This window comes from Enoplosus armatus, chromosome 4, assembly GCF_043641665.1.
Source record: "Enoplosus armatus isolate fEnoArm2 chromosome 4, fEnoArm2.hap1, whole genome shotgun sequence".
In the NCBI taxonomy this organism is placed as follows: domain Eukaryota; kingdom Metazoa; phylum Chordata; class Actinopteri; order Centrarchiformes; family Enoplosidae; genus Enoplosus; species Enoplosus armatus.
This window is the reverse complement of record NC_092183.1, coordinates 6341870-6355814: the sequence shown is the minus strand read 5'-3', so window position 1 is coordinate 6355814 and position 13945 is coordinate 6341870. Positions and strand designations below refer to the sequence as shown.

At 39.0% G+C, this 13945-nt stretch overlaps 1 protein-coding gene across 1 annotated transcript; it reads left to right on the top strand.

The window, feature by feature from the left end:
* The first annotated feature begins 1906 nt into the window (after window positions 1-1906).
* ppef2a (protein phosphatase with EF-hand domain 2a) lies at window positions 1907-12998 on the top strand. Its single transcript, XM_070904362.1, has 17 exons — window positions 1907-1958; window positions 2174-2182; window positions 3221-3348; window positions 3439-3493; window positions 3577-3752; window positions 4086-4200; window positions 4743-4789; window positions 5401-5567; window positions 5675-5711; window positions 6884-7033; window positions 7152-7481; window positions 8510-8695; window positions 8857-8999; window positions 10026-10132; window positions 11287-11453; window positions 11590-11677; window positions 12745-12998. The coding sequence occupies exons 1-17, from the start codon at window positions 1907-1909 to the stop codon at window positions 12996-12998; spliced, it is 2211 nt and encodes a 736-aa protein (XP_070760463.1).
* Window positions 12999-13945: the final 947 nt, after the last annotated feature.

Here is a 13945-nt window from a genome sequence, read left to right as displayed (position 1 = left end):
ATAATTTATAGATTTATTAATAAAAAATAGTTATTCAATTACTGATTACTTTGAGGATACCCATCTACTACTACCTATCAAGGTTATAGGTTACTTATGTGTTTCAGATAAGGATCCATTTATTTTATTAAGTCTGTTGGACTCAGCACTAAGCAATTGATTATCATTTTTTATTGTTTACATTGGGGAAAAAACATTTGAGGCGTCAAAAGAAGCAGTAAAATAACTGACAATATAAAATTTATAAGTTAAAGATGCACTGAAACGAAGGATATGGGGCAGAATAACTTGTTTTGGGGGAAGAGTTGTGTTTTTCTTCCAGCCTGCCATGAACAGGTCATTTCAACACTCACTGCTGCAATGAAACATGGAGGTGTCCTCGTTCAGCTCATCATTAGGTAAGATTTCATAAGAACCAAATCACAAGTTCCTGTTGATAGATGGTCCAATACAAACACACCTGAGCACGCATGCACACACAATCCTGGACTCCAAAAAAAAGCACCTGTAATCAAGAACACTTCCAAAAGCAAGACCAAAAACAGATTCGGGCCTCCCTCTTGTCACCTTTGTACACCTCTGCACTTTGCCATCTTCCTATATAAAGACCAGTCTAGTCGCATCAAGTCATTAGTTCAAGTAATCCACTTGTGGCTCGGTGCCTTGATTATGCGATCACACCGAGGGACTAAAGACTAAACCAGCTTCTGCACAGACCGAGGGAGCTGCACTTACATGAGGCCTCTGTGGTGAGTTACTGGGCGCTGCTGTCATTCATCCACATACAATGACCGGACATCCTGCAGACTTGAGCTGATCCTGGCAGACTGGTGGAGGATGAAACAGAGTAAATGGCTGTTTAAATATTCATTGAAACTAAGAGCTGATAGCCAAACAACTCAGGAACTGGTGACTGGAGAGAGGAGGTGACCACGTAAGTAAACTGCTGATTTAAAAACCTCATAGAAGAGTCACTTTTTTAGATTTCTACAGCAGGTAAATACATTCAATAAAACTCCAAACAAACAGATAAAGACAGCACATTTGACGTGATAAGTCTCAGTTTTGGTCCTTTTCTGATCTTGATCAGGTCTCAAACATCCTTGTGTTCCAGACCTGGTCCAAATAATTGTTTCAAGTACTTCTTAAAGTCTATTTTAGTCCTCTTAAAATGCTAGATTTCTCTTGTAGTCCAGTTCTGTATCGTGGTAAGCAAGATTTTGACCAGATAACCCTCTCTTACTGGATGACTTTGGCCTTCTGCTAAATATCTTTACATGTGACGAAAGCCACCCATGTGTTGCTTTAAGTCGGCCAAAACCAGCACTGCAAAACAAGAAAGTTGTGGGCAAACACAATTTGATGAAATCTACCATGGTCAGATTTAAACGCTCAGTTTCCATATCTTAATGTTTCCATTTAATCAAAATAACTTGAGGATGTGAAGATATTTATAATGTAAGCCTTCGTAGAATTCAGACAGAAACAGTCCTCTGCTGCAGGATTGAGGCCAATCACAGAGGTTAGGAGTGAACCAGTGGATAATGAGATTAAAAAGGTACAAAGTCGAATGTCCTCCAGCTTCACGCTCAACTTTTTACTGAATGAAAGGGTATCGCTTAGAGGCCAAGACTGAATTATTTAAAGTATTAAAATTATTTTAAAAAGTAGTGAAACTTTATCTCAGCCTGAAAATATATAAAAAGTCAGATTTGTGACTCCAAAAAGTCATAAAGTCCTTTTAGAAAGCAGTTTCTCTTGAGGTACTTCAACAATAAAGTTAGATATATGGCCGTACGTGAAATCTAGTAGATAAATGGCCTAAATGTACTGTTTTTTTAACCAAATATTAGAATCACTTTTAGCTGATGTGATAATTGTTTGGTGTTTTTGAACAGGAACAGTCATGGGATGTGGTGTCACAAAGTCTGACCAGTTCCACAAACACTCCGGAAAAGGTAACAAAGAGACCCTGATACACCTGTTTTATCTCATTTAACCTTCTCACATTTACATTAATCATCACCACTCAGCCTGAACAGAAAAGCTTCATGGTTCTCTTGTTGTGTGCTTTGTTTTTGTTTGCTTTGCACTGTAAATGTAATCTCCCTTTTACATGTGTCGTGTTAATGTATCTGTATTTCTTTTTGTCCTTCTGCTCTGCTGCATGCAGCCGTCACAAGTAAGCCACATCTGTCTTATTTTGTCTGTTGTGTTGTTGTCGTTTGCCAGATGTTGAAGCTCAACCCACACATATCTGGGTCAGGACAGGCGGAGGAAAAAGTTAGTGTCCAACTGTTATAGATATTTTACTCAGGTAGAAGTGAAGTAAACAAACTGGAGGCAAAATCTCCTCAGTACCGCTACACACAGGAAAGAGAAATGTCTCTGATGCAGTTTCTAAAAGGTTCAAACATCAAACATGAAAACATGAAAATGTTAAGAAATAAGTGATGTTTTCCAAAATTATACTTATATAAACAATAACTGACTTTGGATAAATATAAAATAAATACACAATAAAGACCAGAACCAGAGAGTAAATATAACAAGTTACTTCCTCCCTTGGTCAGGGTTAGGGGGGCATCAGGCTGTATCTCCAACAGTTTTGTAAACTTCATCTTGAAATAGGGCAGGGCAATATGGCAGCATATCACATCATTATTACAAATATTTTTCAGATGTTGAAGTATATTAGAAATATGGAAAATAAAGGCACATAAACATGTTAACGGCTCATTTTGTTAATTTTTAGTTACGGTCGTCACAATATGACTGTACACAATAATATTGAATTATGTCACAGGCCGTCTGGTACGTCAGAGTGTGCAGCATTTGTCCAGTGGTGGAAGAAGTACTCACATCTTCTACTTCAACACTTTACTTAAGTAAAAGTATTAGCATCAAAATATTCTTAAAGTACCAAAAGTATGCATCATGCAGAACGGCCCATTTCAAAATAATATGTATTATATTATTGTATTATAATTGTTGATGCATTCATGTTTAAATCACTTTAATGTTGTAGCTGGTAATCAATAAAGGAGTAAGAAGTACAATTTGCCACTGATGTGTAGTGGAATAAAACTATAAAGTAGCAGAAAATGGTATCTAAAGTACCTAAAATTGTACTTAAGTACAGCACCTGAGTAAATGTACTTTCCACCACTGCATATGTCCTCCCTGCAGTGAGGTATTTTCTGATGCTCTTGTGTTTCAGCTATAAAAGCTGCTGTCCTGATTCAGCGATGGTACCGTCAGTACGTAGCCCGCACAGAGATGAGACGGAGGTACACCTGGAACATCTTCCAGTCCATCGAATACTCTGGAGAGCAGGCTCAGATAAAGGTGAGAAACCAGAGACGATTCAGAATACTCCTGTACGTTTGCTTTAGAGTGAAAATAACAGCTGCTCTTTCACATCTCCTCTCTGGGCAGCTTTATAATTTCCTTGGCTACCTCATGGACAATTTCACACCATCAAGCAACGAGCGTAAGATTTATATTTTAACTCACAACCTTCTCCTTCTGCAAAACTGAATCTCTGAGTTTGTCGTCGTGGCCTTTCCCTTCCAGGAAATCTGATCTCGCACATCTTCAGAGAGAACGAGGTTTGTCGGGACGCCGAGTGGGAGAGGTACTTCAGCTACGAGAACATCGAGGTGCCAGAGATTTACTCAGGACCTCACCTCACCTTCCCTCTGACGGTGGAGCAGGCGGTTGGGCTGGTGGAGGCCTTCAGGAACAAGAAAGTAGGTGCATTTCGCCATTTCGAAGAAAGGCGAATAGTTAATATAGAAGATGACATTTTACTGTGACTGTTGTTCCTGTGCATGTGTTCTCTGATATCACACACTGTACTGAGATCTTTGTCTCCTCAACAAGGTTTTTTGTTGTTGTTTTATATCCAAATGAAGCCAGTGCTGCTAACTGGTAATTTATCATAAGAATTAAACTTTGAGTATATTGAAAAGCAATCTTTAAAGAAAATGCACTACAAAAATCACAATATCACAGCAGTTATGAAACACTGTTCCTGTGTTTGAGCCAAAAACCTTCTTGCTAACAAGTCTCTCTGCCAGTAGCAGCTGCACTCACGCTACGTCCTCCAGCTCCTGCTTGAGACGTGGAAACGCCTCCGGATGTTGCCAAATATCAACCGCGTCTCCACCTGCCACAGCAAAGAAATCACTATTTGTGGTGAGCTGAAAGAAATCGATGATTTGTAGACAGAAACATTAGAGGTTAGAGAGATTGGGGAAGATTTTGCAACAAAGGTCTTCAGCCAAACTCAAACTGGGGACGTTGTAGTTACACGGTCAGCATCTTAAATAGAGATGAAACAATTCAACATTCATTTTAGTGACTTTTTTAGCAAAATGCCTAAAATCCTCTCGTTCCAGCTTCTCAATTGGCAAATTGACTCTTTTGGGTTTACATGTGAAATAAATTGTGATGTGTATTTTTCTCTACTTTGTAAACCAAAATTCTTTACACATTTATAAAATATCTTCCAAATGATTGAAAATCAGAAAATAATTGGACTAATCATTAATAAAAAATAATTGTTTGTTGCAGCACTGCAGTAAATCCTTAAAGATTTTGATAATAGACAGCATCTAAAACTATTTTAGAACAAGAGTCTTTCTGTCGTAAATGTTGAAGCACTTCCATTGATTCTTTGTTTTTGTTGTTATTAATTAACAGTATCCATTTAATTACATGTATCCTCTTCATTACAGGTGATTTGCACGGGCAAATGGAAGATCTGCTGCTGATTTTCTACAAGGTTTGGACCTCATCTTCTAAAATCTGAACATTTCACAAATTCTGAAATAACGTTGTGATGTTCTTTTTGATTCTTCAGGGCTTACCTAAACTAAATCAGTAATGCTGCAACTAATAATTCTTTTCATCATTAATCAGCCTGTTGATTATTTTTGTCATTTATTGATTGTTTAGTCTATAAAATGTCAAAGAAACAGTGAAAAAGACTAAGGTGATGTCTTCAAATGTCTCATTGTGTCCGGCCAGTCAAGAAACTACATTTTTTAATGATGTGAAATGGAGAAAAACAACAACTTCTTACATTTGAGAAGCTAAAAATCAGTTAATGTTTAACCAGTTATCAAAATTGTTACTGATTAATCAGTGTTAATCAACTAATCGACAAATCAACTAATTGTTTACCTTCCAAACTTTAGTTTTTGGTTAAAACAAAGATGTTTAACTACAACAAGCTGCATTTTTCTGTGTTTAGGGGTTCTACAAACCAATTAGTGATTAAAACAGGATCTGTACTCACTGTGTTTTCACTCTCTGTGCTGTGTCCTATCATTCGTTTACATTAAGATTACAGACTGACCCTTTAACACGGCTTTATTTTGCTGTTGTTTACAGAATGGCATGCCGTCCTTGGAAAAGCCCTATTTGTTTAACGGAGACTTTGTAGACCGAGGCAAAGACTCTATTGAGATCCTCATCGTCTTGTTTTCATTCCTGCTCGTCTACCCGAGCGACGTCTACCTCAACAGAGGAAACCATGAGGACCACATAGTCAACCTGAGGTGATGCAAAATCTAACTGGGGGACAGTGAAGCCCGAAATCACATCTTCTTCATCAGGTATAATCAAAAACATCAGTTTCTAACTTGTGTTTCTCTGGCTGATGCAGGTACGGCTTCACAAAGGAGGTGTTGATTAAATACAAGGTATGTTTATATCACGTACAAGTCTCAACACACTCCTTGTCTTTTGTTTACTCCTCGGTGTTAACTCGTCATCCCTGCTTATCCAACTGGCCAGCACAGCCAAAATGTGTCCTAATCCCTGCTATCTTTGGAACAGCAAATTAAAATGGTTTCAGTTGCCTTCGCCTAAACATTCCCAGTAAAGCTTGATATAGGCCAGCTTCCTTCCCAACACAACACTGGTCACTCCTCCTCGCAGCTAAGAGGATTAGAGGTCATTAAACCAGATCACTGCAGGACATCTGACTCTGTTGGCTTCTGATGAGTCAGGGAGGTCGAGGTGGTCCAATGACCCACAAAATGTCCCAAATGTTTCAGATTTACTGTCCTTTCTGACTGATTTTGTTTAGATAAAAGGACGTTTGAATTCCTGCACACTATCAGCACTAATTTAATTTGAAAGTCCGGTTTATAGACATTTGTCAGGCATCAAACTCACAATATGAAACAACATCTTTATACTGGAGTCACAAGCTGCAACAACCTGTCAAATGAAGACAATAATTGATAAAAAAAAAAAAAAAAAACATCCCTGAATTGAGACAAAAATGTGTCTTAAGATCTATAGAATAAAAAAATGGTGTATTTTCCTCTTATTCCAGTTTGGTTGTGGAACTTGGACTGGTAGTTATTTTGTTATTATCAATTGATATTATTTGAACTTCTTTCTAACAGATTAAAGACAACAAGTGGCATGTCAGTTCAGATTTTAAATAGACATAAAACAGAGAAAGTTAAAGAAAAATGGAAAAATAATGATAGAAAGAACAAAAACAAAGTATATGCAAAAAGAAGGGTATTTGGTTGTCTATGAGAATTACAAATCTGCATCATAATCAAATAAATCATCAAATAAATTAACTAAAAATCCAGACTATGGCCTGGGACTTTTGTCTAGGATGGCAGAAAAAGTTAAATTATCAGTGTCATCCTAAAACTGTCATGAAAAACATGGCATTTTCAGTGAAGTTAGTCCTCACGGTGTCTTCAGTATATGTATATATGTATATATATATATATATATATATGTATATATAGCATATAGCCTATAGCCTAACAAACTGCCATAAAACTACAAAAGAAAAAGAAGACGAGGATGAAGAAAGTAATTTCCTGTTTGTGCGTCTCTTCAGATGCACGGCAAACGGATCCTGAAGCTGCTGCAGAAGATTTTCAGCTGGTTGCCATTAGCGACCGTGATTGACCAGAAGGTGCTGGTGCTCCACGGAGGGATCTCCGACACCACAGACCTCAGTGTCCTCGCCAGAGTGGACAGACACAAAGTGAGGAAACGACACGTGTAGCTGTGATGAACTCTTTCATCAATACTGGATCAAACACAGATATACGTCGTTTTTATCAATTAGTCCTGAAATCTGTGCTCTCGTCTGCTTTTCCCAGTATGTTTCAGCGCTGAGGCCTCCAAAGAAGAGATACCACAGCTCAGCGGGGATTTCCATCGACATGAATGAGGACGTCTGGTCCTCCAACAGACTCTTCCAGCGCCGGACCTCCCTCACGTTTCCCAAACCCCTCGGAACCCGTAACAGCTTCCAGAACCGCTCGCTGCAGGACTTCTCAGACCGGATCAAAGCGGTGGACGAGCTGGAGATCTATAGGAGGAAACAGTCCGTTTTCAGCATCGGGACGAGCACATCAGAGAAAGACACGACCTTGCCTGCGTCCTCTGACTCTATTAACAGTGACAATGCCAACGACGAGTGGAAACAGGTGATGAATGAGTATTGATTGATTGACGAGTATTAGTGTTCCGATACGTTCTCAGATTTCCTTCTGTTTTCTTGTAAACAAACAAAAGTTGTGTTTACATTCAGTGTTACCAAAACACAGCGAAGCGGAACAGCTCCACAGTAGAGGTCAAAACTCCACCTTCATGACTTTAATAGTGAACTACAACCTGCAATGTATTATTATTTATTAGTATCAATGTTTTCAAAAGATGGACGTCTCATTTACGAATGAAGGTCATCATTCGGTGGTGTTTCTGCTCTGTGAGCGAGTTTGTTGTTTGTTTGTTTGTTGTTTTCAGACCTTAAAGTGTCCCACTAAACACATGGACTAAATCAGTCCCGAGTCACAGCTTGATAAACACTCAGTGAGGTGGACTGTTGCCTGCGTGGGCCTGAACATGCTGTAATCCAGTTCGTCAATAATCCCTCTGCCATGAGTTCAATCTGCTCTTCAAATTGACCGTCACCACTATAAGCTCGGGCTGTAGAGTTCAACGCTGTCATTTGGCTCTGGGATTTGTTGATGGTTCAGGTCCAAAGGTGCTCAATCATTGTAAACAACTCGGAGTAGTAGTCAGTGAATTGTCTGAAATTTAAAGTGATGCTTTCAGGTGCTCGTAAATTACAGCAGATCCTGAAAAACACTTCAAATAACTTTAACATTACATAATTACAAGACATTATTTTATACATTTAATATAACATTTAATTATAGCATTTTAAGCTTCAAAATCAGAGATTATAGAAATATATTTTGCTCTTCCAGTGAAAAAGCAACCATTAAACAGACTTCTTTTTGTGCCAATATCAAATAAGACTTTGCTGTACCGTAGACAATGCTGAATGCTCATTTTTTTGAGCACTTTAAGGACTTCTTGTCAATGTTGGGGTAAAAGTTGAGTTGAAAGTTCATGTGATATGGTTGAAATCTCCAGTACAGCTACTAATGGACCTTATGGTGTGCTCAAAGTTAAATCTCTCCCTCTTGACATTCCCATGTGCCTCCAGATCCTGGACCTTCTGTGGAGCGACCCGATGACCCAGGACGGCTGTATACCCAACGAGGTGCGTGGTGGCGGCTGCTACTGGGGCCCCGACGTCACCGAGGACTTCCTGAACAGACACAGCCTGCAGCTCATCATCCGCTCCCACGAGTGCAAACAGGACGGTTATGAGTTCTGCCACAACCGTAAGGTCTGCCTGAATTCAATTGTTTTCCAGCTACATCGATTATTGTGACGAGTTGAATTTAATACTAAGATCACTGACATGGTTTCTAAATATTCGTTATATGTTATGTTATGATATGTTAAAATGCACTAAAACATTTAAATTCTTTCTTTCATTTCACTTAGGTCCTCACTTTGTTCTCTGCATCCAATTACTACGATGTGGGAAGCAACAGGGGGGCCTACGTGAAGTTGGGTCCAGACCTTGTGCCTTATTTGATTCAGTATCAGGCCAGCAACATGACCAGAGAGCTCACTGTGAGACAAAGGTACAAAAAACCTCCAGAGATTATTCATCCCAACAGTGTGAATTATTGTAGGAGTGCTGCAATTAGTTCATCTGTTGATTATTTTTGCAATTTATCAGCTAATTGTTTTGTCTGTGAAACTAAAAATGGCCTGTTACACCTTCCTATAGCTGAAGGTGACATCTTCAAAGTGCTTGTTTTGTCCAACACTCAGTTCAAAACCCTAAGATTTGCAATATACAATTATACAAAATAGAAAAAAATAGCAAATCCTTACACTTGAGAGACTGGAAAGCAAATGATTTCAGCGACTTGTTTGCTTTCTTACCGAGAGTGAGATGAGAAGGTTGATACCACTCTTGTATCTGTCCGTTAAGTATAAGGCTACAGCTAGTAGGCGATTAGCTTAGGGTAGCATAAAGACTGGAGACGTGGAAACAGCTAGCCTGGCTCTGTTCAAAGGTTACAAAATCCACCTGCTAGCACCTTTAAATCTCATTAATAAACACTTTATATCTTGTTTGTTTACCTTTGGACAGAGACAGCCTTTGTGCTAAGCTAAGCTAATCGTCTGCTGGCTGTAGTTTCATTTTTAACGTACAGACATGAGAGTGGTATCGATCTTCTCATCTAAATCTTGGCAAGAAAGTGAACATGATTATTTCCCAAAAATGTCAAACTATTTCCTTTAAAGATTAATTGATTATCAAAATTGTTGTCAAATGCTTCCTGTCAATTGACTAATCATCTCAGTACGACGTTCCCCAAATATGACACATGTACGTGTACGCAACAAATCTACTCTAATAATTGCACATGAATATTCAAGAATACAGAATTATTACTACTTTTGCAACTGTTACTAGATTAGACAAGAACTTCCTAGACATAAAGTTCTGTTTAATAGTGCTTTGCTATTAAACAGAACTTTCTGTCTAGTAAGTTCTTGTTTTGCCTTTTTAGATGACTATTGTGTAAAACAACACTGTTCTCTACATTGTTCTGCCTTTAATTCTGTTTATCTGTTATATTTGTTGTTATCTGCAGTGTTGGGCGGACCGAGCGCTCAGCCCTCAAAGTCCTGCGGGAGCAGCTGTTTGCGCACAAATCTGACCTCATCTGTGCCTTCAAAATGTTCGACAGCGAGAACACAGGTGTGTAGTGTGACTTTCATGAACCGGTTCAGTCCTCAAAGGATCAGGTGTCACGTAATTTCATTACAGATCTCTTGTGTAACCTTTCCCTTGTGGTTCTCAAAGGACAATGTCTAGCTAGGGAGAAATGTGAGCTCACACTGTTGTATTTTAATCCCCATTCATATAAAAACATTCAGGCTTCCCAGAACATTTGACAGTTTCACAGAAACTTCAGCTGAAAGTATTGTTGTTGTTGTTCAGTGATTTACTTTAATTCAGCCAACATCCTTATCTCTCAAGTATATAATAATTAATAAAGAAGTATGTACTTTTCTTTCATTCAGATCCTCACTTTGTTTTTCTTTATAAATCACCTCCAAAGAAATGTTTCTTTAATGCGCTTTAAATGTTATTCTGGACCTTTAGAAATAGTTAAAATCTTGTAATCTTACTGTTTGACATTTTTCAAGTTTTTAATTGCATCTCATGGTCTTTTTCACCCAATGGAGTTGCTTTTGTGTGTGTGTGTGTGTGTGTGTGTGTGTGTGTGTGTGTGTGTGTGTATAAAGTCTGTAATGAGGGCAGTCTTGCAGTTTCAATGAGGCATGTTGGTCAAAAGATTCAAGTTAAACTGTTTTGATGCTATCTCAGCCGTCGCTTTTGCACTTTGTAGTTTACTCTTTGGTGGCTGCTTGTCTATTTAAACCAATTTGATTTTGAAGTAGTGCAAAAATAAGGTTAAAGGTTAAAAACTAAACCTCTCACAGAGTGAAAGTTGATATATTGCAAAAAACAATGCTTTGGATGAGAGCCTGACTGATTTTTGAATGTTTGAGGTTGATACTCTTATTAACATTTGAGATTTTAAAAATCTGATAACAATATATCGGGTACAGTTTCTAAATTACCACATTTCTGTACTGCATGTTCTTGTTATTTATTAGATCATACTAACCTAACATACCAATACTAATATATAAGCAAATATTGGCTAATAATACGGGCCTACTGATTCATTAGCTGAACTTTACTTTGGATGCTTTTGGAGTTGATCTTTGGAGTCAGTCATTGACCTGATGGATGTGAGGAAGACAATGCAGCACTGGATGAGAATTTGGTTGAAATCTAATGTTACAATAGAAATCAGATAACAGGTAACTTTTCCAACTCAGGTTTTGTGTCTCTGAGCGACTGGGCCTCTGTGGTGGAGAGTGTGATGTACCTCGGGCTGCCCTGGAGGATGCTGCGCTGTCAGCTGGTCACCTCCAAGACCAGCGACGGCATGATCGACTACCACGAGTGGTTCAACGATCTCGCCATCAAAGGACCCAACACGGATGTAAGGACGCAGCACTGAGTTACCGAGTTGGAGATAGATGGCGGTCACAGAAATAATCGTGTCTGATTATCACATTTTGGATTCATTTAAAGATCACCTGCTGAATCACACTCACTATAACTTTCTGCTCTCGCAGCACATTGATCAGAGTCTGCTTGAGACTTTGTATCGCCACCGCTCCACCTTGGAGACCATCTTCAGAATCGTAGACACAGACAACTCAGGTAAAACTATTTATTCATCACTGAAACAAGTTTCATGTATACTGTGAACATCTGTACACATTACTGGCTTCTCTCTCTTTTCAATGGACAGAATGTTTTGTTTTTGTTCTCTGGCCTCTTGAAGGGAAAATCCACCTTAAAATATCACTCTGTCTTGTGTTTCTGGGTCTATATTTTTCTTACTTCGTGACATGACATCAGGGTAAGATGTGCATCCATGTCAGAAATATCAGGTTTCACCACTAGTGCCCCAGAAATCTGAACAATGTTTTTTCGTTAAGACTTAACTAGCCTTTATAGTTTAGTTGAGTTTATTTTATTTATCTTAAATCCTGCAAAACTGCAAAAGTATTCAATTTACAATCATAAAAGAAAAGCAGCAAATCATTACTTTGAAGAAGTTGCAGCCACAGAATGTAAAAGAATTACTTTCATGATTAATTGATTTTTCAAAATAGTTTCAGATTAATTTTCTTTCTAATGAAAGTTGCTACAGTATTGAGTTGAATTATGGGAAATGTAGGATCCAGTGTTTTTGGAGCTTGACTGATAAAAGGGACTAAACGTCAGAATATATTCATTTTCATACATCACTACAGTATCCCTTTAATTAAACATCTTGAATGTAATGTAATGATGATGAAATACGCTCTTAATAAGATGCAGGTTGGTATTCCACATCTGTGCAACACAAGGAAGCAGAGATGTATTTTGTTTATACACTGGGAAACAATTTGACAGTCCAACAAGAGACTGTGGAAGTATAAAGTGTGTCCAGTGTCCAGATAAAGACTATAAAGTCTATCAAGCCTCCGTTAATCCACCTGTAGCGTGCAAAAGAGACCGCAGCATGTTTCTACCTCCTGAATCCTTCCAGTTAAGACGAGGATTAACCCACTGATCTACTGGTCTCTCCATCCCCCGCCTTTGATCACACATCCACACACTTTTTCCTCTATCTGCCTGTTTCTGCGTTTTTTTTATCCTCGTTCTCTCATCCCCTCTCTACTACTGCATCTCTAATCTCTTCTTTTCCACCCTGCATCTTTAACCTCCAACCTCCCCAGGCTTCATCACCATGGAGGACTTCCGGCAGACCTGGAAGCTGCTGAGTGTCTACCTAAAGATGGAGATCACGGACGAGGCCATCTCCGACCTGGCCGTCACCATCGACAGCAACCAGGATGGCAGCATCGACATCGACGAGTTCATGGAGGCCTTTCGCCTCACGGACAAGAAGAGCCGACTGGAGCGAGGACGCAGCATGTTCATGGGCACGGCCACTGACCTCACCAGGCTGGAGGGAGACCCCAACATCTGAGCACAGAGCGCGAGAGACTGAAAACAGAGAGTGACCTCGGCTCAGACTCCTCGTCAGGCAGACAGGCAGCAGGAGGGGAGGGCGGGGAGATGCAGCCAAGGCAAGCTGCTTTAATGACGCACATTAACACGTAGGTTGCTGCTGAGCAACAGACGCGTGGATCACAGGGGATTAGAAAGAGGTTAGAGTTCAAGGCATTTGACGGCAAATGTTCATTTCACATTTTGACGCAGTTTTAATCCACTGAGGGACGTGTATGTGAAACACAACAGCTCTTATTAAGTTAGAATAGTTAAAAACTGTTGCAAAATCCACAAACACAGAAACACAAAGGCATCATCAAGAAGAAAAGAAGCCATATCAAACCTAAATAAGACTAAAATTATAAGAAATGTTTTACTTCATATTCTTAGTTTGGGCCTCTTAGTGTCGGAGTTCAAAGATGTAAAAACTCTCCCTAATATCGCCTCCTCTAATCAACTAATCTTTATTTCAAAGCTCTCTGAGAGTCAGTGTGCAGCCGTTACTCTGTTCATCAATGCTGATTTCAAATAGCCTTTCATTCACACGTGATGACGTGACTTTAGAGATGCCAGACCCTAAACAAAAATCACATTAGATGATAAAACAATGAATAATTGTGCAGCTCTACATCAGTTACACTAATTAACTGCAACTAACTGTTGCTGGTGCCTTAGCAGCAGAAGCGTTTTAACTTCTAGAGATGAAGTTAAGTCTAGTTTGCACTGATGATGTTTTGTATCAGATGCCAACAATGTACCGGGGTCCCTCCTCGTGTCAGGTGGGATACGACCCCCTCACCTTGTCCAGAACTGAGAACTCATGCTTTTATTCATTTGACTTTTAGGATGCATGTCTACCTCCAAATTGTTGCTTTGAAGCCCAGAACATTCACTGTATTTTGAATGTGTAGTTTTGTATTTTTT

Coding starts and splice junctions, on each gene's coding strand:
- ppef2a (XM_070904362.1), top strand. CDS start 1,907: ATGGGATGTGGTGTCACAAAGTCTGACCAGTTCCACAAACACTCCGGA. Junction 5,712..6,883: donor AGGTGTTGATTAAATACAAG/GTATGTTTATAT, acceptor GCGTCTCTTCAG/ATGCACGGCAAACGGATCCT. Junction 7,034..7,151: donor CCAGAGTGGACAGACACAAA/GTGAGGAAACGA, acceptor TGCTTTTCCCAG/TATGTTTCAGCGCTGAGGCC.